This window comes from Choloepus didactylus, chromosome 15, assembly GCF_015220235.1.
Source record: "Choloepus didactylus isolate mChoDid1 chromosome 15, mChoDid1.pri, whole genome shotgun sequence".
Classification (NCBI taxonomy): Eukaryota; Metazoa; Chordata; class Mammalia; order Pilosa; family Megalonychidae; genus Choloepus; species Choloepus didactylus.
Genome location: NC_051321.1, coordinates 87,874,974 through 87,898,673, shown reverse-complemented (window position 1 = coordinate 87,898,673; position 23,700 = coordinate 87,874,974). Strand labels below are relative to the sequence as shown.

General features: G+C 56.1%; 1 protein-coding gene across 1 annotated transcript in view; it reads left to right on the top strand.

Annotated features, from left to right (window-relative positions):
* Positions 1-12,117: 12,117 nt before the first annotated feature.
* The window catches only part of RET (ret proto-oncogene), a 69,169-nt gene continuing 57,586 nt past the window's right edge, over positions 12,118-23,700 (top strand). The window contains exon 1 of the mRNA XM_037804736.1: positions 12,118-12,403. Coding sequence (XP_037660664.1) covers positions 12,334-12,403 — 70 coding nt within the window. The 5' untranslated portion in view covers positions 12,118-12,333. The remainder of the gene's footprint in view (positions 12,404-23,700) is intronic.

The following is a 23,700-nucleotide window of genomic DNA, read 5'->3' as shown; positions in this document are numbered from 1 at the left end:
CATGGTAATTTGGATCCATGTGAGAAAACAAAGCAACAATTAAAGTAATTATGCAATTATTATGGACACTATTGAAGCATATTTTTCCTCCTTTCTTCTCTTAACTGATTTGGAAAATCAATTTGTATGCAATTAAATATAGTATGTATTGTTGGGTCCATAGTTATATAAATGTGTAATATATGTGTTACATATTTTCCAACAGTATAAAGGAGGTAGTGAAGCAAACTGTAATGAGCTAAGGAAATGACTACAGATGGTAAAGTAATAAGCATATAACAATGTATTTTAGGGTTTGTAGCATGAATAGATGTTACATAAGTATATACAATATATAATACCACAAAAAAGGGTAAAAGGGAATAGAGTTATATAGGAGTAATATTCTATATATCCCTACAATTAAGCTAGTATAAATCAGAAGCTGATTCTGATAAATTAAGATGTTTACAGTAAACACTAGAACAACTACTAAATAAATAACTCAAACAAATACAGTGAAAAATCATTAATGAAACTAAAGTGCTATGTGCTGGCTTGAATAGTTATGTACCCCCATAAAAAGCCATGTTCTTTAATGCAGTCTTGGGGGGGCAGACCTATTGTAGGTGAGACCTTTTGATTAGATTATTTCCATGGAGGTGTGACCCCACTCATTCAAGTTGGGTCTTGATTAGTTTACTGGAGTCTTTAAGAGAGCTTAAGGGCCAACACAGTCCCAGACACTTGGAGGTGCAGACAGAAGGACATTTGGAGATGCTAAGTTAAGAGATGAAACCCAGAGTCTGTCCTGGAGAAGCTAAGGGAGGACCCCCAGACAGAGAGAAATGCCCTGGGAGAACAAGTAAGGATGCACGGGAGCTGAGAGAGAGAGAAGCTAAGAGAGACAGAAGCCCAGAGACATTTTGGAGAAAGCCTTTTTGAAACCAGAACCCAGGAGCAAAGGACAAGAAGACACCAGCCATGTGTCTTCCCAACTAACAGAGGTGTTTCGGATGTCATCAGCCTTTCTTCAGTGAAGGTATCCTCTTGTTGATGCCTTAGTTTGGACACTTTTATGGCCAATAAATCACCTAACAAGTTTGTAACCTAATAAATCCCCTTTATAAAAGTCGATCCACTTCTGGTATTTTGCAGAACATTAGCATTAGCAAACTGGAACATGCTACATTAGAAAATATTCGCTTAATGCAAACGAAATCAGTAAAGGAGGAACAGAGGAAGAAAAAGGGCATGGGACATATAGAAAACCAAAGGTAAAATGGCAGACATAAATCCAACTATATCAATAATTACGTTTAATGTGAACAGATTAAACAATCCAATCAAAAGAGAGATGCTAAGACTGGGTAAGGAAACATCCTGGAGAAGGTGTCCTGAGAATTCGCAGTTGCTCGGGCAAGCTGCACCTAAGGAAAGAGTCTGGACGAGTAGTACTCGCAGAGCAGAGATGGGCGACCGTGATTTGCGGAAGGTTCACCCACGCCCAGGCCTGCGAGAGGCACGGGAGGGGAGGGAAGGGACCCCCCTGCTCTCCTCCAGTCCCTGAAGTGCTGGGAGTTTGGGGAGCAGGTGAGGCCGGGGGACTGAGCCCTGGACATGGCCACAGGCCAGGCCTCCGGGACCCCCAGAAGCCAGCCCAGACCTGGAACCCACCAGGGAGGCAGAGGAAGGAAGAAGGAAGCAGCGGGCTCGGCCAGGGCTCCCTCCCACTCCCGGCAGCCTCCTGCCAACCCCAGGGCTCACCCCTATCGATTTCCACGGTGCAGCCCTGCAGCGAGGAAGGTAAATCAGCGATCGCCAGAGAGGGAGAGTTAGAGAGCCCTGCACCTGATGTTTTTATATTAATTCCTATAGCGGGCAGATTAATTTTTATTCTACCAACTGTTATCTCTTCTTCATTGACCCGAGACATTTCTGAGAAGTGCATATCTCACTGAGTCACGGTCGTTTTGTTGGTCCTTCCCCTTCCTGCAAGGTTTTAATTAAATAATGGAAATTCCTTTGCTCCGATGAGTCAGCCTTTGGAAGGAACAACACACAGGCTGGGGGCACGGCTGCCACCTCTGTGCCCTTCTCAGGCTGTTGGAGCTGCCAGGGAGCCCCTGACTAAGGAAGCAGGGCCCCCCGGCCTCCCCAGCCTCTCTTCTTACACTGCTTCTGGGTCAGCTTCTACTGCATGGCGGAGACCAGTTCCCCGCAAACAAGCACATGGTCAGAATGCTAACCATCGCCGGGGAGCCCTTGGTGCCGAGCTGCTCCCTCGCCCCATCTCGCTGCACCTGCACCCCCTCTAGGATGAGGCAGGTGCCGTCATCGTGCCCATTGGCAGGTGAAGGAAAGGCATTTGCTGTGGAATCCCAGAAGCCCGATTCTCCACAATGGCAGAGATTCAGAGGGCTCTGGGCCTTGCATTAGGGGCCTGGCCGAGGAAATGGGGTTTAAGGGAGGAGGAGCAAGGCTTAGGAGGGGAGCTGAGAGCCAGCTGCATGCTCAGGCCCAGCGGGCAAACAGGTGTGCCTGGGCCATGGGCATACATGGCAAGCGGCTGTGGCTCGGTATCAGGAGGAGAGGCCAACTCGGGGAGGGGGCGGCACCGCTGAGGGTGTCTGGCCTGGGCAGAAACCGGGATGAACGTGCCCCTCAATGAGTGGACATCTTCCACCCTGGTCCCCCACCTGCCTCTTCCCTATCACACCTAAAGGCCCCCAGGGGTGGTCCCAGCACCAGCAGCTTTCTCCACCTGAAGCGCGTTCTCCATCCAAAACCAGAGTCAGATATCTGGGGGTGCTGATGTGTGCTAGAGCCTGAGAACCTCCAGCAGAATGGAGGGGTCTCCAGGGCCAGCGCCCCTGGGCTCAGTTCTCCCACCTGCAGAGGAGAGGGGCCGCAATCCCCCCCCAGCCAGATGCTCCATCCAGGGTTGCCCACAGGGTCGGTGAGCGCTCGGCAAGCCTGGGTCGGTGCTGCCCCCACCCCTCACCCCTGGACAGGTGGGGCGCAGCTTATTCTAGCAGTTCTAGTTTGCTAATGCTGCCCATTATGCAAAACACCAGAAATGGATTGGCTTTTATAAAGGGGGGTTATTTGGTTACAAAGTTACAGTCTTAAGGCCATAAAGTGTCCAAGGTAAGAGGATACCTTCACTGAAGGATGGCCATTTGTGTCCAGAAAACCTCTGTTAGCTCGGAAGGCTTGTGGCTGGCGTCTGCTTGCTCCCAGGTTATGTTTCGGAATGGTGTTCTCCAAAATGTTGCTCTTGGGGCATTTTGTCCTCTCCTAGCTGCAGCTCCTCTCCAAAATGTCACTCTCAGTTGCTTTCAGCTCTCGGTGTATTCTTAAATGTGTCCCTCTTGGCTGTAGCAAGCTCGCTCCTTTGGTTTGAGCTTACATAGTGCTCCAGTAAACTAATCAAGGCCCACGCTGAATGCATGAGGCCACACCTCCATGGAAATAATCTAATCAGAGTTAACACCTATAGTTGGGTGGGTCGCATCTCCATGGAAACACTCAAATTGATGTGTCAGCCCCCAAGGTTCACCTCCTTGGGCCTTTCCTCCAGGGATCAGATGTGCTCATCAGAAGGCAGTAAAACCCAAGACCCTTAGAGTGCGAAGAACACAAAGGGATAAACAGTGAACCCCTCACCGTCCAGGCTGGAGTCAGCACCCGGAAAGGAACGGGGTGGTGTTTTTGGGTGCTGGCTTCTCACAAGGACGAGGGTGCACCTCAGAGATGGCATGGACCCACTCACAGCACAGCTGGGGCCTGGGGGCTGGGGTGAGGAGGGAGCCAGACCCCCTCGGCCTCCTGCAGTCCAGGCCGGAGCTGCAGGGACTGCTGCAGGGCCCGGGCAGCCAGTGCCAGTGGGGGCCAGACCCTGGGGCGGGCAGGTGGGGGCCTGCCTCTCAGCCGGAAGGGAGAAGCTCCCAGACATGATTGCATCTGACCTTCTCATGTCTCCTCCCTGGCGTGGGGCCCGCGGTGAGCTCAGCTCCTTCCACTCCTGGGCCTCAGCTTGGGAACTCTGTGAAGTTTCCAATCCACCTTGGGAGGCCTCGGAGCAGCCCACGTCCCCCAACGCAGAGTCCTCCCCTGGAGGACTGCTCCCTTCCAGTCAGCGGAACGAGCCTGCTCCTGCCCCCGTGGGAGGCTGATCCTCTAAACCAGGTTCCCCAGGGAATCTCCAGTCCAGGGCAAATTACACAGGGTGGTGCAGGAGGACCCCCACTCCTTGCTGGGGACTGGCCCCTCCCCAGATTTAAAGGGCCAGAGGAAGAAGAACGTTTCTGAGCTTTTTAGGCACCATCTCTCAACAGAACACTTCTTAAAGCTTGCCTGACGCTATAAACCTGTTTTTTCATATACTTCTCCTTCCGTGCACGTCTCAAATACGTATTTATCTAAAGGGCATCAGTGTTTGGTCTCAAACTCAAATGCTCCAAATGTCAGGCCCCAAGTGATCACTCGGGGTTCCTTTCATTATCCCAGCGAGTTGTTTTCCAGCTCAAAACCTCATCATATTGCTCCCTCGGCTGACTTGTGTAGACGGTTTGGCTCACCCAGAGGAAAGGGCTGCAGAAGAGTCTGTGAGAGTGTGCACATGCGAATGTGCATGAGTCCACATGAGTGTCCGTGTGTGCAAGCAGGCATGGGTGTGCAGGCTTCTGCTCCCACTCCTCCTTCTGTCCATCCAGCCCCTCTGAGCTGGAGCCTGTTTGGTGCCACGTCCCAGCCTGACCCCGTTCCCCTGGGGGCAACAGACAACAGTGTGTGAGTGTGTGTGCATGTGTGCATACATATGTGCACACGTGTAGGGAATAGGGGAGGCTGTGCACAGAGACAGGGAAGGAGTAAAGTTGAGCCAGCAGACGACCCTGTCCTCCCCAGCCCCCAAGCTCACCTCCTGGCCCTGTTTGAGCCGGTCCCCGCCTGCAGTGCCATTTCCCTCGAGGACCCCTGATGGGCTGTGAATCCCCTCTGCACCTGACACTGCCCTCAATGCTGTGAGCTCCTCAGTGGACAAGTCCTGCCCCACCCCACCCCCGGGCAGATGGTCCAGGAGATGGACAGTGATGATGGATGAAAGTGAGGACAGGGAGGTCCCAGGGCCGTGGGAATGAGCAGGTTGGCTGCTGACTGGCAGAGCCCAGGAACAGACTCGGCCAGAGCAGACGGGGGCTGACCAGGCCACCGGCGTGACGTCCATGCAGGGCATTTGAGCCCAGGCTGGAGAGAGGCTGATGGGCAGGTGAGGCTTCAGGATCAGGCACAGGTGTTGGGCCACAGAAGGCGGGGAGGCGGGAGCACCTCCAGGAAGTCTGGGGAGTTTGGGGGCACACAGAGCCAAGGGGAGAGGACCATGGAGGAGGCCAGGAGCTGAGATGCTTGCATTGGAGAGCAGGCCCTGGGGGCTCAGGCGGCAGCCCAGGGTCCCCCGACAGCAGTTCATCACCACGTCTTAACATGCACAAGCTCCCCAGCCCCTCTCCAAGGAGGCCCCTGAGAGCTGCCGAGGCTGAGCCACTCCTTTCTGTCTGCAGAGGGGAGACGGGCTTCGGGAAGCGTGGCAAGGCCTGGGGCAGAAGCCTCAGTGGGGTGGAGGGTTCCAGGGGGTTGCCCAGCAGCGCCCCCATCTGCTTTGAGTTGTGGCCACTTCAAACCACCAGCGCCAGGAAGCACAGGGAGAGATACTTTCCGAGGGGGTGTACCTTTGGGTTTTTTGCCAGCTCGGACTACCTTCCACCCCAATCATAACACCACAGGCTCTGAATTTTCTCTGCTTCATCCTAGTGGGTTGAGGTTTGTGCAAGGAGCTCCCGACAGATGATGTGGGGGGGGGAGCTGCTTTCCAGTGGTTCACCCTGCCCTGATCACCCTGAGTGATTTAAATGACAATTACTTCCAGTAGAAGTGATGATCCAGCATCCCCAGTGGCTAAATATTGCACATTTTGCGTGCTCCATTGATAACTTCTTGCGCCGCTAGCTGTGTTGTGGAAGGGGCGTGAGGGATCATCTCCCTCACCTTTTTAGCAGTGGCCTCAATGGAAGGGCCTTCAGCTGGCCTTGGTTGGGTGCGCCTGCAGTGGGGTGGGTGCACCAAGGACTTGTTCTACCACTTGGATAGCTCTCTGGGGATGTGGGTTGTGCGGGGTGCCTGCCCCTGGTGGGATTTCAGGCAGCAGCCTCAGGCAGGTGCCGGGGAGGAAGCAGTGGGGACACCTGTGATCTACCCAGGCCAGCTGGCAGCTTCCAGCAGAGCTGGGCAAGACGCAGTGTGCAAGCAGGGGGGGCGCAGGTCACTGTGTGCTCCCAGGCAGCGGAGACTTCCATGCTCTGTGCTCCCCTGGGCCGCCCTCGCCGTTTTCTGCTGGGGGACGGCAGCTGCCCCACGTGGTGAGGGAGGTTTGCAAGCACCTGTGGCCACAGCAGAACGAGCCGCCACCTGGAGCGGTGATCCCTCCGCAGTGCCCGGAGCCACAGCCTGGAGGAGCTGCCAGCACCACCGAGACAGCTGCTTCCCATAGCTCAGCCCCCAAAGCACAGCAGGAAGGAAGAAGAAAGACTCAAGGCACGATGACAAGTAAATGTCATGCAGGAGCCTGGACTGAATCTCGTAGTGGAGGAGAAGAGGCCCAGAAGGACATTATCAGGACAACAGAAAAGATTGGAATATGGACTGTAAGCGCTTTATCAATGCAGAATTTCTTGAACTTGAAACTGTATTCACTGTGGTTACTTCAGTGACTATCCTTGTTCTCAGGAAATGTACCTGGAAGTATGAAATGGTAAAAGAATATGTTGCATGCAAACTACTATCAAAAGTTTAGAAGATGTAGACAGACAGACGGACAGACAGATATCAGTGGATAGATAAACAGATAGACATACAAATAAATAGATGGATTGATGTGATGGATAGATGATAAAAAAATACAACAAATGTAGCAGAACGTTAAAAGATGATAACCTGGGTATCTGGGTAGAGGGCGTATTGAATCGTCTGTTTTATTTTTGTACTGTGTTTGCAACTTTCTTACAAGTTTGAAATTATTTCCAAATTAAAATTAAAGAAAAAAAAAAAATAGCAGGTCTCCTCAGCTTCCAAAACAGTACAGGTCAGGGTACGTGCTCCCCATTTCCAGGCAGGAGACCCTGCTGGGGATGAAACACTTCAGCCTCCTGGGAAGCCATTCTCGGGGCGACATTCCCCTGGGGAAGACACGAGACGGCCCCTCGTGCCCTGCACAGAAGCACTGAGTCAACCCCAGAGCCTCAGGCTTCTCCAAGCACTGCCACCCCCAGCCGAGTTCTCCCTGTCCAAAGCCAACCTTGCAGAGAGCGCACCCTCCTGCCCAGCCCCGACCCCAGCTCAGCTGCCCTCCGGTCCACACAGTCACTCTGACACCCTCACGCGTCTTGCATTGGGGAGGAAGCACCATGAAGTTGAGCTGTTTCATTCACTATCGTGTCTCCATTGCCCAAAACGTCATCTGGAGTAGAACCAGTGCCTGGTTCGTCAAACGGATGAATTTTTTTTTTTTTTTTGGATGAATTTTTCAAGAGGAAAGGCACCTGGAAAACTTGGAGGTTGGGTGAAATGTAGATCCATGTACGAGCTCTGGAGCTGAAACAAATCTCAGCTTTATCCTCAATCGACAATTTTAGGTTCCATGACTGGGGAGGGGAACGGACACTGTGGGGACATCGGGAGCAGGCTGTGGGCACCCTGCCCCGTGGACGCTGGGCAACCCGTCCCCTTGGCCTCAGTTTCCCTCCCACAAAGCAGGACACTCTGGCTCTGACCTTCTCGGCTTCCTGACCCTGTGTGGCCTTCTCGGCCTCCTGCCAGGGGACAGTACATTGGCTACTTCTTCCCCGTTTGCTTTCACTGGAAGCCATAGATCAAATCAAGAAGCATCATCCATCTTACCAGAAGGTTTTGCCATTAAGTCTTGAAGCCTGAAAAATCATAAATAGGTTTGACGATGGGAAAGGTAAGCTTTATCTTTCATTCACCTCCAGCTAATAACTGATGGGGAGACGCTCCTTCGCTTCCAGAAGTGAAAAGAAGAAAGGGCATCCTGGTGACAGGATAATCCGTCAGAAAGTTCTGCGCGTGCACCGGCAGGGCTGTATGGGAAGTGTATATTGAACAGCATGGCACACATGCTGGCCTCTAATTGCCGCTGCCTCTCTGATCAATAATACATGTTGTCAAAAAGCTTCTGTTTGCATTTACACAATGGACTGTAACTACTGCAAAGGATCCATTAAGCTCTATTTTAAAAAGTGCCTTCGTAAAAAGTTGTCTAAATCTACATTACAAGGCAGATTACGAAACAGCCTCGGGAGATGCTTTTTCTAAAAAGCCTTTAGGCCATATTTGCCGGACTTGCCGACGATGTGAGCTCCCTGCTCTTTCCAGGGCTTGCTTGAGCACCAGGCTGGGCCTTCTCCAGGGTCCTGGTGCCCTCGGTGCTGGGATGTGGGGTAAGTGAAGCCCCAGGAGCCCAGGCCAGGGTGCGGACGCTCATCGACCAACCACTCCCCGAATGTGTAATTACAGACTCAGATAAGTGCTCTGCGCCACCCCAGGCGAAGACGACTCTGGGGTCTGAGGGCCCTCTCCTTCCACAGGGAGAGCTGCCGGTCAGGTCAGGTGGACTACAAGCTGGTGGCCTGGGCCAGGGACAGCCGAAGCGGGTGTCTGCTGCTGCGCACCAGGCTGGCCGGGTGTTGGCGGCCATCCCCCAGGCAGGTGCCAGCCTTCACCTGCACAGCTGGGGGCAGGTGGGGAGCCCGGGGAGGAGGGAGGCAGGCAGGCAGCCTGAGTGTGGAGGCTGCCTGGCTTTCTGGGCTCCCTCGGCTTCCACAGCTGATGGGAATAAATAATAACAACCATAGGTTGAATGGACTGCGGGGAGGCCCTCGCCAAGGGCCCTCTGTGGCCCAAGGGGGGAAGGAACGGCCGCTCCGCCCACTTGGCAGCTGAGGAAGGCGAGGTCCAGGAATCCTGTGCCTGAGCCAGAGTCGGGATGCAAACTTGGGGTGCATGGTATACCATCACTCTGACCACCCAGAGAGCCTCCTGGCTTCAGAGGACCCTGGAAAAGGCAACAGAAACGCCCAGCAATGGCCGAGCCCTTCAATGCATCATCTGGTTTTCTCTCAAAACAGCACTGCCAGGCGTGTTAGTGATGGGGAGCCGAAGCCCAGAAAGGACGGCACCTGCCACCCAGGGTGACACGGCCAGCCTGGATGTGGGCTGGGTGAGAGGAACAGAGACAGAGGATTCCTCCAAGAGACGGGGATGGAGGGGAGGACAGAGCCGGCAAGGGAGCAGGGGAAGGAAATCCAGGAGAGAAAAACAGTCTGGGTTGCGATGGGTACCAGTTGCTGCCTGGAAGTGAGCTTTGTCCCACGGGGCCCGGGAGAGAGGTGGGAGGTCCTGACGCCGCAGCTCAGAGGCCACCGGCTGGGGGTCCATGCTCCTCCCCCAGCCCAGGCGGCGTGGATAAAGGCCCACTCTGCAAACGCCCAAGTCAGGTCACATGTGTCTTGCAGCCACACATCAGGGGAGAAATTACACCCCCACTTTACTAATGACAAGACTAAAGCTCAGAAAGGTAAAATGACTTGCCCAGGGTCACCCAACTAGTAAGTGGCAAAATTCAAACTCCAACTGGACCCACTCCAAAGCAGAATCCCACATCAGAACCTCTCAGGGCTTTTTGGGCACTGACGAAAGCTGCCCTGGAGATTCTCTGAGGGGGCTCTGGGTGGGAGTGGGCACACTGACTGTACTGGGATCCCCACCCCCCCCAATCAGGGGTTGCATCTGGAAGGAGCAAACCACCACCCCCCCAGCAGTGTGGTCCAGGGCAGGATGCTGGAGGCAGGTGTCAAGTGGAGGCAGTGGGCTCACCTGTTCTCCCGCCTTTCACGTTCACTCTCCTTCCCACAGGGAAATGTTCACAGCTGAGGAAACTGAGGCTCAGTGAGTGATGACTCAGAGAGGCTGACAGAGCCAGCGGGAACCTTCTCCAGAACTCAACGTATGGTTCCCCCGAGGGGGCCCCCAGGGCAGGGAGAACAAGGGGAGGGCTTTACTGGTGCAACGGCCTCTGCTTTCCCCTCCTGGGACCTCCTGTAGCTCCAGGAGGTGGAGTCCATTTCCCACCTGTGGGGCTGAGGGGAGCTCCACCCTGCAGTTCCATGCTTCTGGGTCCGGAACCAATGCCCGGGTCCAGAGCAAGGCTGTCACCCCCCTCTCTCTGGTCGCCCCTGTGTGAGGCCCCTGGGAGGGCATGTGTGATACTGTACGTGCCCGTGTGCATGAGTGGGCATAGGGGGCTGCGTGTGAGGGTGCCCCTCCCCATATCTTTTTCCAAGGAGAGGGCAATTCCCCTGCTGCAGCTGCCGCTCAGGATCCCCAATGATGGTGTCCGGGAGGTGGGGTGAACGGACCAAGCGGTCCATGCAGGAGCCCAGCCTCAGCTGGGCCGTGAGCTGTCACACAGAGGCCAGCGGACGTCCAGCCTGTCCTGAGCCACCGGGAGGTGTGGGGTGGGGCTGGTCGGGAGGGAGGCAGCCTCAGGGACCTGTTTGTAACCCCAAAGTCCTCCCTAGCCCATGCCGCCCCAGGAGGTCTTGAGGATGTTCTCCGTTCAAGTTCACTCTCTGGGCTCAGGCCTGAGTGTGGCACCTTGGCAGTGACTAGCACCAGGTTTGGGGGGGGGCTGTCTGCACCCGAGGGAGAGCCCCATGGCCAACTCCATCACCATAAACCCAGGGGTTAGGATCCTGGGTTGCAGCAATCAGCACAGGGCCCGGTGGCCGCCGGGTGGCTCTCCTGCGCTGGCAGTCCCTGTGCCCGGGCATCCAGCCAGCAGGCCCCTCTGGACCTCTCCGCTGGCTGAGACCCAGAGCCAGTGGCTGCCTCGGCAGCTTCCTGCTCCTGTCAGGGGCAGTGACTTCACTTTGACTTCATATCTGCAGAGAGAAGCACAAATCGCAGCCCTGAGCGCTTCTAGGAAAGAGAGGCGGGGCTCAGTGGACCAGGAAAGGGGAGGAGCTGGAGCAGGGGCACCCCAGGACCCTCCCACCCTGAGCCCATGGTTTTCCTATCTTCTGGACCCCACCCCATTCCCCCATCCCTCTGTGCCCAGGTAGAGGTTGAGACATCAAATGGCAATGGGGGTAGGGGAAGAGATGGGAGGGGGCTTTTCCCTCAGAGGCCTAGAGCCCACCCCATCCTCAACCTAGGACCCCCATTACCAGCCCAGAGTTTTCCCTTTGAAAGGGTGGGTGTGTTTATGGGCATCATTTCTTTGTGGAAAAATTAGATTCCTTTGGGCTCGTAGGTCCTACCCTCCTACTGGATCTCCTACCCTCCCAGTCCCACTTTCTAAGAGCTCTCCTGTTTGTGGGGTTTGGGGGGATGAGTCCACTCTCCAAGCACCTGTTAGGCCACCAGAGCACGGATCTTTTTGAAAGGTGTGCCCGCGGACGGCGTCCTGCTCCCATTGTAGGTGGTAGAGTGCAAACCAGCCCCACAGCACTCACCCTCTAGCCAGTGGGACCCCGGACGTTGTAAGCCACGCGCCGGGCTCGCCCCACAAGGACGCAGGAGGCCCCCTTCTCCCGCCCGGCTCTCCTCCTCCTTCCACCTGTGGTCCCTGGAGGGGCCGCGCTCCCGCCGCGCCTCCCCTTCCCTTCTGAGAATGGCGCAGGATGCGCTCCGCACCCAGAGCCGGGAGTCCGGGAGCCCGCCTTGTCTCCGGGGCCGCTGGGCGCACCCCCAGCCAGTCCGGCCCGACCCCGCCATCCCGCGCGGTCTCCCTGCCAAGCGCGCAGCGATCGCGAGAAGGCACCCAGGGTGGAAAAGAAAGGCTGCGTGTGGCCGGCCCGCACCCCGCTCCCACCTGCGTCCTGCCCCGGCTCGCACTGGGCTCCTACCCGCACCCGTCCTAGCCCGCACCCCACTTCTTCCGGAACCCCACCCGGGCCAGCACCCCACGCCCCGCCCAGCCCCGGCCCGCACCCCGCTCCTATACGCGCCCCGCCCCGCCCGCGCCCCGCCCTCCGCCCCGCCCCACCGCGGGCCGCTCCTCCCGCGCCGCCCGCGCCGGCCTCGCCTCAGTCCCGCGGCCAGAGCTCGGCGCGCAGCAGCTGAAAGCTCCCCGGACCCCGCGCCCCGACGCGCCCGCAGTGTCCGCCACGGCCCGGGCGGGCATGGGGCGGCCCGGCTGAGCGCCGCACCCCGCCGCCCGCAACCCGCTGGTCCCGACACCCGGCCCCCCAGCCGCGGCCCCGGAGCGCACGGGCGATGGCGAAGGCGACGGCCGGCGCCGCGGGGCTGCGGCTGCTGCTGCTGCTGCTGCCGCTGCTCGGCCAAGGTGAGTCCCGCGGGCGGCCGTGCACCTGGCCCGCCGCAGAGATCCCGCCCGCTTTGGGCGCCCGCACCAAGTTGGCGACGCGTTCGGAAGCGCCTTTCCGTGGGCGGCAGGGACCCGGCGTCGCCCTGTCCGCGCGCGCCTCGACCGGGAGCTGGTAGTCCGGGGTCGGCGGCAGGCAGGGCGCCTCGGGCGCGGGCCTGCGGGTCCCGGGCGGGGCTGAGCGGCGGCCGGGAGTGCGGCGGGTGGTCTCGGGCTGGAACGGACGCGGACCGGGCGGCCAGGTCGGTGTCCCGGGACCGAAACGCAGCCGGCGTCCCCGCCCCCCCGCGCCTCGCGTCGCGTCTGCGTCCCGAAGCGAAACGGACGGATCTTGTCGCCGTCCCGGCGCAGGCGGGCTGCTCCGCCAGCCCCAGCGTGTGGGTCCCGAAAGCCCGCGACGTGCGCGGGGAGTTTTATTTCCACCTTCCTCCTCCAGCTCTGAAACCAGGGCCGGCCGAGAGATGCGGCAGGAATCGGTCTTTTTTTAAAGGTTACTGTTCCCTTGTGCGATTTTGCCGCCCTTTCTTTTCAATCTCCAAAGCCTCTGGTTTCTGGGGATGTTCCCCTCGAGGGCGCACTCAGGCTGGCGGGGTCCGCCCGGCGGGGCTCGCCGCGGTTGAGTCCCACCCGCAGCCTTAGGAAGGTTCTGCGCCGCCTTTCCCAAGCCCCTCTGATCCGCTTGGGCTGGGGAGCACGGTTCGCGTGCGCAGCGACGCTGCTGGGCGCTGTGGAACCGCGCCGGATGACCCCAGCACTAGGTGTGGCCTTGCTAAGGCTGCCCATTGCCCCCACCCCCAAACCCTGGCAGGATGAACCCCAAGGCTGGGAGAATCCTTGACCCTCTTGGCTTCACATTTTAGTGTCTCCCAATGCCCCTGACTTGATCCACTCTTCCAGCCGGGCCACCCTCCCCACTGCTTACAAAGGGCCTTCTCGGGGAGGGGGTGGGCTGGGATGGGAGGGCTTTGAGAATGAAAGAGGCAGGGGTCACTCTGCCTCTAGACCCCTGACCCAGCACAGCCTCTGAGTGCACAGCCCATTCCCCAGCTCCGAGGATGCACTCTGGCCTCCTTCAGGATGGGAAACCCTTTCCCTGGGGACCGGGGCGTCTGATCTCAGTCTTGGGGCTCGGGGTCGCCGTTCTGCAGGTGGAAGATTGGTTCAGGCTGGCTGGTAGGGAGGGGAGGAGCCTGGGGCAGAAGTAAACACTGGTGTTTTGAAGCTCTCTGCAATTCTGGGGTTGCAACTTCTTCATCGTGGATGTGTAGTCCAGGGTGGGCTGCAAGTTTGTGCAGGGGTGGCGCTTGGCAAGAATGCAGCTGCTTTCGGCATCCAGACCCCCAGCACACAGAGTTGGGTGGCTGCAGACAGCCTCCCCAGCCCAGGGAAGGGATGCCCGGAAGTCACGATTGGTAGCGCTGGGGATGGAGGGGTGGCAGAGGGTATGGGAGAGAGGCTTTCCTGGCATTCTAGACAGGTACCAGGGAGACTGGGGTTTCTGAGCCTCCCTCTAGAAAAGCAACTCCCGGGGCTCCCCCTGCCCAGGAAGGCAGGAGCAGCCCGGCGTCAGGGCGCCCCCTTGTGGACCGAGGGCTCCAGTGGCCGGGTCTGCTGTCTGGAGGGTGGGGGGCCTTCCCCAGCTCCACCCAGACACCTCCCCACCCTGGACGCTCCCCTCTTTGCTGGGTAACTGGAGTGGGGGGAGGGGACCCAAATGAGGAAGAAGTAGTAGCTGCCTCCAGGCTGCAGGGGGCGGGCTGGAGGGGAGGGCCAGGGGACAAAAATAGACACACACACCCCCACTCCCCACACACCCCGCGTGCACGTTCCTGCACAACCTTCCACAAAACGTGCCAGTCCAGGCTTGGACTCTCTCAGCAGCAGTCAGGGAGGCCGTTTCTCACACACACTTTTCCATCTAGCCCGAGGTCACTGGCACTCACCAGTGAGTACACTCGTGGGCTCAGTCAGCAGCTAGACACCCTCCTGCACTGCCTCAAAATGACATAGGCACGACACCTTCGGGGACCCCACCCCCAGGTCCACAGAGAGAGACAGGCCCCTCCCTCCTCACATTCTCAGTCACTACTCATCAGCCTCTTACCACTTGCCACAGGTTCAACTGCCCCCATTGCCTGGAGGAGGAAACTGAGGCTCAGGGTCCACAGTCAAGGGGGGGAGGTCCACTTGGACCCATGGCTCTGGTCCTCTGCACATCCTCTGCACTGCCCCCACCTCCCTGCTTCCTCCCGGGTCCCCGTCCTGCCCCACCCTGGAGGGGGTCTGTCCGTGGAGGCAGCTCGGCTCCGGGGGGACAGCGCAGGCTCCCTCCGCTCCACGAGCAAGTTTGCAACCCTCAGCCCTGCCCAGTGGGTGCAGCGAGGAAGGCCAGGTGTTGCGGTGCCTTTCCCAGAGGCTCCTGGAGTTGTGCATGGTGGGTGGCTCACACTGTCTCTAGGTCAACACAGTGCCCAAGCTGTGCCCGCTGGAGCCAGGTGGTCCCCAGGCTAGGGAGGGTGATGTGGCAGGGAGCTCTGGACCACACTTCTTATGCCCAAGGCAGCCCACTGCCCTTTGGATGTGTTTTCAAGGTTAGGGCTTCCGCTTGATTTTGCTTGGGGCCTGGGGGACAGAGTCCATCGCTGAAAGGAAATTGGAAAACTTGGTCTTCTGGTTCACCGTGCACCCTGCGGGGCGGGGAGGCAGGTGTGTGCCTGCAGGCCCCCCTACGTGTCCGGGCTGCTCCAGCTGCCTCCTGGAGTTCCCAGCAGCCTTGCTGGGCATCCTGGTGGCCCTGCTCTTGGGTTTCATTTGCCTGCATCTCTGGCTGCAAGGAGGGGCCTGCCTCTGTGCCCCTCGGCCCCTAGCCTTCCCCTCCCAGGCCCTGAGAAAGGGAAGACACGTCTTGGCCTGGCAGTTACCCCTCCCCAGGCTGCCAGGTCTCCCCAATATGTGGGGACCCCCTGGGGGACGCCGTTTGGTTCCAGTGCTTCAAGCGGGACCTCATCCTTTCTCTTCTGATCCCTCCCCTTTGTCCTCCACAGCAGCCCACCGAGCCCCTCAGCCTCTCGGAGCTGCCTGCACCCCAGGGTCGGGCCAGCTGGAGGAGGGGGCTGTGAGCACAGGAGCACATGGGTTGTTCATTGAACCCATTCGCTAAATTGCCTTTATTCCACAGAATTGCTTTAGGGCCAGCTAAGTAAATCACGGTTTCCTTGGTGGTGTGAACAAAATGGGAAGTGCGTTCCACCTAATGGGGAGCTAATGGCCTTTTAGCCAGGGGAGGAGAGAACGAATTAAAAATGATGGGATCTCTTAAAATGAAGCCTGGGGTGCAGAGGGCAGGGGGGAACGGAAGCTGCTGCCTCCCCTGGTGCCTCCCGAGGGGGTGGGTGATGGGTGCCCTGCTGTCCCTCTGCAGCCTGACAGGGGACCTGTGGGTCTCCCTTGTGTTAAGCAGATAAGGCAGGTGTCTCCAGCAGACCCCACGGAGGGGCTTGCAGGCCGCTGGGCCGGGGCTGGGTGCTGTACTATCCGGCCGTTGGCTCACCCTCTCCTCGATGCATCCCTGCGAGAGAGCTGCGGGCACCGCAGCTCCCATCGGGCCTGAGTCAGGAGCTAGCAAGCCCCTTGGCACCAGGGGAGGGGGCTGATGAGGGCCGGGGAGGGGAGGGTGGCCCTGAGCCCGGGGCGGGGGGACCCTCCCCAACCTACCTGTGTCAGGGCTCGAGGTGCCCTCGGGTCAACCTGCTCCGGAGATGAATGCAATGAGGCCCCGTGCTTAGCAGCCCTGAGACGGGAGCCCCTGGGGTCTCAGCTTTATTTCTGGGGTGGGAGGGAGCATTGCCAAAGCTGGGGTCTGGGGAGCAGCCCTCGCCGTGTGCTTGCCGAGCTGGCTCTGTCCGGGAGGTGGGTCCCCACAGTGTGGGTCAGCAGCTGGGAGGCATGCTGGGGGCAGGGGGCAGCCAGGACTGCCAGGCTGCCAGGCCCAGCCTTGGAAGCAGGGCCCTTCTCCCCGCGCCCGGGCACTGTGGAGACAGCACGGAGTTGGAGAAGGTCCCCCTACCCCTTTATTGCATTTTGTCACCTTTTCTTCCATTCTGTTGACGTGGCCGCATTTCCCTGACTCCATGGCTGCAGCCTCTTCCTTCCTGGAGGGGGAGGGCGGCACTTGGGGTGTGGCCCTGCAGCCCTTCCTGGGTGGGGCGGCCACCCCGGGCCTTGGCTGCCCACCCCCGGCTGCCCACCCCCGGCTCAGGGCGCCCTGGGCTGTGTGCTCCTCAGAGCTCCTCTGGCCGGCTCCTTTCCCCAGGTGTTTTTCTGTGAATAACTTCAAAGTAGCGATAATAGTAAGAAGCAGCAGCCCACGGGCAGGCCCCTGCAGGAGCTGTTCCAGGGCTGGGGGTGCTGCTGAAGGCCGTAGAATTTCACCCTTTCCTTGTAGAGGGAGAGGGGGCCGGGAAAGGAACAGTAGCCCATGATTGTTACACAAAAAGTTGCAAGAGCAGCCACTGGGAAAGGTGCGGGGCAGGAAGCGAGCAGAGGGGGCAAGGCTTGGAGGGGCCAGGTGAGCGCTGGCACTCAGGCAGGGCCCTGAGGAGCTGGGGCAGAGCGAGCTGAGCAGGTGGGACAGGGTGGCCCTCCCAGCAGGGGCCAGGGGCCCGGGGGGTGGGGTGGGGTCAGGGCAGCCTCTGCTCCTTGGTTTGCAGACCCATCCGTGCCCAATCTGCATCCGTGGCTGATCCTCCCGCCCTGGAGGGCTGGGGAGGGCAGTGCAATTCAGAGGCATCAAGGGTGGCTCAAGGGTGCTGGCTCTGCAGGTCCCCGGCTGCTTCCTCAGGCCCGTTGCCTGGGTGGGGGGGCATCCTGGGAGAGGAAGAAGGTTCTCCTCCCTGCCCAAGCCCACCCGGATTCCATCTGGCCTTTGCTCCCTATTCCTGCCCCTTTTCCCCTCCTCCGAGGGTGAGCGCCCAGTTGGGAGCGGGTGAAACCATGCTTCCCAATCGGGGCTCCTCCTGGTGGGGACTCCAGGGACCCCTCAAACCACCACCATCCCCAGGCTGCAAGTTGTGAGGTCAGTGGATCCCTGAGCTGTCCACCATGAGAGCCTGGGTGGGGCAGGGTGGGTGAGAGGAGGCAGCAGGGTGCCATCGTCCCCCCGGCTCCTCCCGCTGCTGGAGCTGGTGCCCCTAAAAGCCTGCCTGTGGGTGGCTAGAAGCCAGGGGTACCCGGAGGGACGGTCCCTGCGCCTCGTCAGGCCGGCAGGAAGAGCAGGTGGCCGAGCTCGAGCAAACACCACTGTTTGCTTTGCCTCTCAGGTGGTTCTGCAGAGTGCAGCAGCCAGAGCATCACCTCGGAAAGGCCAGCTGTGCACCTGGACAGGTGTGTGCCCACCTGGCTCTCCTCCAAGACATTTGTCATGCTTCTCCGGGCATCATTGGTGGGGTTGGGCTGCAGGACCCCAGGGCTCCGGGGCAGTGCCTGAGGGTCCGGGTAGCAGGGAAAGGAGGCTGCCCCCTTTGCCCAGTGTTTTCCAGTTGGAATCCAGCCACATGGGCACCAGCCCATCAAAAACCCCGGGCAAGAAAACGGGCTGACTGTTTCCAGTCCCCCCCACCCCCGTGAGCCTTGGTGATTCCCAGAAAATTCTGATGATTCTCATCCTTGTGTTCCAGGAAAGGGCAGAGAAGGAAAATGTAATTTCCCAAAATTTAGGTACTGGCCCGGGAAACTTCGGGGAAGATGTTTGTGTATGGCTGGGGACTGGGACCTGGGGGTGGACGGTGGTTTGAGCAGGAGGGAGGGGGCTTATGGAGCCTCTTCCTCAAAGTTGTCTTGTCAGTGGCATTTGAAGGCCACAGAAGCCAGAGGCTCTTCCCTGCCACTGCTGGCATGTCCCTGAGAACTGTCCCTGCTGGGCGTCCCCTGCCTCAGCTGCTGCCTCCCTTCTTCTTTACCAAGGGCTGGAGAGGAGAAGCAGTGGGCAGGGGCAGAGGGCAGGAAGCTGGGCCTCAGTTTGGGCAAGTCCCCGAGCAGCCTCCCTCCGTCTTATCTGCAGAAATAGATGCAAAGGGCTTTTCGACGTGAGGAATTAGCTCTTATGCGCCCCCCAGAAGTAGGCGGCTGGTGTTTGCAGGGGGCCGTACCAGAGGCTCGCAGACGTGACTCCAGAGAGCCTCGAAGGGCCGCACGGGCCCAGGCCACAGAAGGGCTCCAGGCTCCTTCGCTGCTTCTCCTGCCTCCCCCCAGGGCCGGCCAGACGGGGCGTGGGCACAGGAACAGCCCGTTGTCCCCTGCTCAGGCCTAGGCACAGCCCGGCCCGGCCTCCAGGCACCCTCATCCACCACCTCGGGGCCCATTTTGTCCAGCGTGGGTTTCAGGGGGCACAGAGTTTGAGGATCCAGGCCTGGTGGTGGCCCCTGTCAGTTTGCCAGCATTTTCCGGTTGGAATCCAGCCACATGGTGTCTGTGCTCACTGCAAGGGAGGCTGGAAGCAGAGGGATACACACAGGGTGGGGGGCACCATCCCCAAGGGACCCCCGTCTCCCTTTGTCCTTTTGAGCTGGCCCAGCAGCTGGTGGGGGAGGCGGTTGCAAATAACTGCAATTTACTTTGGCTTGTTGTGTCTCCATCAACTGCTGCTGAGAAGCAGGTTCATCTCTGTCGCTGCCTGAGCTCTAGGTCCCTTTAGAAGAAGGCACGGTTCACCCGATGTCCTCGGGTGGGGATGGGGTCACCGCTGGCCCTACTGGACCCTGCTGAGCTCACACTGCCTGAAGCAGGAGGTGCCACAGCCTGGGAGCGAGTCGCTGACGCCCAGCGGGCTCCCCTGTGAAGGCCAGGGAGGCGGAAGGTTCCAGGGACACTCCACAGGGCGAGCCCAGCAGCTCTGGAACCCTCTTGCTAAACCACCATCCAGATGCAAAAGTGACCAGGCAGGGGCAGGCAGAGGTTGATCACAGCTGGGTGATGCTACACTGGGCCCCGCAAAGCCGTTTTCCTGGATGGCCATGGTGGTGCTCCTCCCTGGCCAGCCCCCAGGTACCCTCTACCCCACCCCGTCCCCCCCTGCCGGGTTCCTGCGGCAGCCTGGAGAGAGAGGTGCCCGGCTGGCATGGATTTGAGTTGACGTGCACACTGGGCTGGCAGGGTGGGGTGAGGTGTTTGGGGGTCCTGCGCCGAAGGCGTGGTCAGCTGCAGGTCCCCCTTTTCTGCATCCAGGCCCTTGCCTGGTCCCAACCCCCAGGAGCTGCAGGAGAGCTGGAGGCCGGTGGGCACAGAGAAGGCCTCCGCGGACCCTCTGAGACAAGGGCCGTCTCTGCTCCAGCTCTGGGCTCTGACCCGGGACAAGAAGGAGCAGGAGGTGGCTGGTGCTATTTGGCCATCATACTCTGCGTTCCAGGGGGCTTCCTGGGAGGAGCCCCTCTCCCCACTCACAGCTGGGACGTAGGCCCCACCAGTGGACAGCCCACCGCTGCCCTGCTCTCTGCACCCCCATGGAGCAGGAAACCCATTGTGCCCACCCAGGTTCTGACCTCCCTGCCTTAGTGTCATGGCTGGAGAGGACTCCTCAGGCCCCAGTCCTGCCCCTGGCCCCGCGGCCCTCCTCGCCTGTGGCTGCCCACACCAGCCTGCCCCAAGCAAAGGAGATCCACGACCCCACCCAGGCATGCCCCAGCCCAAGGTCAGGAAGTTCCCCGAATGTTCTTGTGTAGACATCACGTGGAAGGGGAATCCGAATTTGAGCTGTAAGGATCCTTACCTCAGGGGCAGCCCTCTCCTTTTACAGGTGGGAAACAGGTCCAGACGGGGGCACCAGTTGCCCGAGGTCACGCTTGGGGCTTTCATCCTTGAGCTGCCCTTACCCTGGTATCTTTTTTTAAGAGAGAAGTTGTAGGTATACAGAAAAGTCGTGTGTAAAAGACACGAACTACAGATTTCCATATACCACCCTATTATTTACATCTTGCATTGGTGTGATACATTTGTTATAATTCAAGAAAGAACCTTTTTATAATTGTACTGTTAGCAATAGTCCATCATTTACAGTAGGGTTCACTGTGTTGTACAGTCCTGGTTTTTTTTGTTGTTGTTGTTCTAGAAACATATATGCAACGTAAAATTTCCCCTTTTAACCATATTCACACTTATAATTCAGCACTGTTAATTACATGCGCAATGTTGCCCCATCATCACCGCCATCTGTGACCAAAACTTCACGGTTAACCCAAATAGAAAGTCTGCACAACTCAAGCATTAACTCCCCATTTCCTTCCCCCAAGCCAGCCCCTGGTAATCTGTATACAAGATTCTGATTTTATGAGGTTGCTTATTCTAATTATTTGATATCAGTGAGAGCAGACAATATTTGTCCTTCGTGTCTGGCTTATTTCACTCAACATTATGTCCTCAAGATTCATCCATGTGTAGCGTATTCTATCCCATCACTTCTTTTTACAACTGAATATATTCTGTTGTATCAATATACAACATTTTGCTTATCTCCTCATCTGTTGATGGACACTCAGGTTGCTTCCATCTTTTGCAATTGTGAATAATGCCACTATGAACACTGGTGTGCAGATACCTGTTCAAGTCCCTGCTTTCAATTCTTTTGGGTATATAGCTAGTAGAGGGATTGCTGGGTCATATGATAATTCTATACTTCATTTCTGAGGAACTGCCAAACTGTCCTCCACAGCAGCTCCAGCATTTGACATTCCCCAAAGCAGTGAAAAAGTGTTCCTATTTCTCCACATCCTGTCAACACTTGTGATTTTCCATTTTTTTAATAACAGCCATTCTAGCGGTTGTGAAATTGGATCTCATTGTGGTTTTTATTTGCATTTCCCTGATAGCTAATGATGTTGAGCAGCTTTTCATGTGCTTTTTGGCCATTTGTATATTCTCTTGGGAGAAGTGTCTACTCAGGTCTTTAGTGCATTTACAAAATGGGTTGTTTGTCTTTGTTGTTGTTGTTGACTTGTAGGATTTCTTTATATATTCTGGGTAATAAACCCTTATCAGACATGTGGTTTCCAAATATTTTCCCCCACTAATAGGTTGTCTTTTTGCTTTCGTGACAAAGTCCCTTGATGTCCAAAAGTTTTTAATTTTGATGAGGTCCCATTTATCTATTTTTTTCTTTTGTTGCTTCTGCTTTGGATGTAAACTCTAAGAAACCATTCCCGAATATGAAATTACGTAAAGATGCTTCCCTATGTTTTCTTCTAGGAGTTTTAGAATCCTGGTTCTTATATTTAGGACTTGGAACCATTTTGAGTTAATTATTGTATATAGTGTGAGATAGGGGTTCTGTTTCATTCTTTTGCATGTGGATATTCTAGTTCTCCCAGCACTACTTGTTGAGGAGACTATTCTTTCCCAGTTGAGCAGACTTGGCAGCCGTATCAAAACTTAATTGGTCGTAGATGTGAGGGTCTATTTCTGAACTTGCAGTTTCTATTCAGTTGGTCAGTATATCTATCTTTATGCCAGAACCATGCTGTTTTGACCACTGTAGCTATGTGTTTTAGTTTGCTAATGCTGCGGAATGCAAAACACCAGAGAAGGATTGGCTTTTATAAAAAGCAGGTTTATTTGGCTACACAGTTACAGTCTTAAGGCCATAAAGTGTCCAAGGTAACACATCAGTAATCAGGTACCTTCACTGGAGGATGGCCAATGGCGTCCGGAAAACCTCTGTTAGCTGGGAAGGCACGTGGCTGGCGTCTGCTCCAAAGTTCTGGTTTCAAAATGGCTTTCTCCCAGGACGTTCCTCTCTGGCAAGCTTGCTCCTCTTGAAAATGTCACTCACAGCTGCACTGAGTTCCTTCTCGTTGAGTCAGCTCATTTATATGGCTCCACTGATCAAGGCCCACCCTGAATGGGTGGGGCCATGGCTCCATGGGAATATCTCATCAGAATCATCACCCACAGCTGGGTGGGGCACATTCCAAGCAAATCTAATCAGCACCAAAACATCTGCCCCACAAGACTACATCAAAGATAATGGCTTTTGGGGGACACAATACATTCAAACTGGCACACTAATAAGTTTTAATGTTAGAAAGTGTGAGTCCTCCAACTTTGTTCTTCTGTTTCAAGATGGATTTGGCTATTAGGGGCCCCTTACCCCTCCCAACAAATTTGATGATTGAAAACAAGGCTTTGGGAATTTTGATTGGGATTGCATTGAATCTGTATATCATTTTGGATGGAATCGATATCTTAATAATACACAGTCTTCGAATCTGTGAGCACGGATTCCCCTTCCATTTATTTAGATCTTCTTTGATTGTTTTAGCAAAGTTTTGCGCTTTTCTACATGTAAGTACCTTACATGCTTGGTTAAATTTATTCCTAGATATTTCATTCTTTCAGTTGCTATTGCAAACGGAATTTTTTTTCATTATTTCCTCCTCAGATTGCACATTCTAGTGTATAGAAACACTATTTTTAGTAGCTTTGTCATAGATTTTTTTGGGATTTTCTATGTATATGATCATGTCATCTGCAAATAGGGAAAGTTTTACTTCTTCCTTTCCAATTTGGATGCTTGCTATTTCCATTTCTTGCCTAATTGCTCTAGCTAGAACTTCCGGTACAATGCTGAATAACAGTGGTCACATTGAGCATCCTTGTCTTCTTCCAGATCTTAGAGGGAAAGCTGTCAGTCTTGCATCGAGTGTGATGCTAGCAGTGGATTTTTCATGTATACTCTTAATCATGTTGAGGAAGTTTCCTTCTATTCCTATCTTTTGAAGTGCTGTTATCAAAAAGGATGCTGGATTTTGTCAAACGCAGGGTCAGCGGCAGGACTATTGAACCACCCTTGCATAACTGGGATAAATCCCACTGGATCATGGTGTAAAAGTCTTTTAACGTGCTCTTGGATTCGATTTGCTAGTATTTTATTGAGGATTTTTGCATCGATATTCATAAGAGAAATTGGTCTGTAATTTTCTTTTTTTGTAGTATCTGTATCTGACTTTGGTATTAGGGTGATGTTGACTTCATAGAATGAGTTAGGTAGTGTTCCCTTATCTTCAGTTTTTTGGAAGAGTTTGAGCAGGAATGGTGTTAATTCTTCTTGGAATGACTGGTAGAATTCACCTGGGCTTTTCTTTGTTGGGAGGTTTTTGATGACTGCTTCAGTCTATTTGCAATCAGTCTGTTGAGGTCTTCTATTTCTTCTAGAGTCAGTGTGAGTTGTTCGTGTTTCTAGGAATTTGTTCATTTCATTTAAGTTGTTCAAT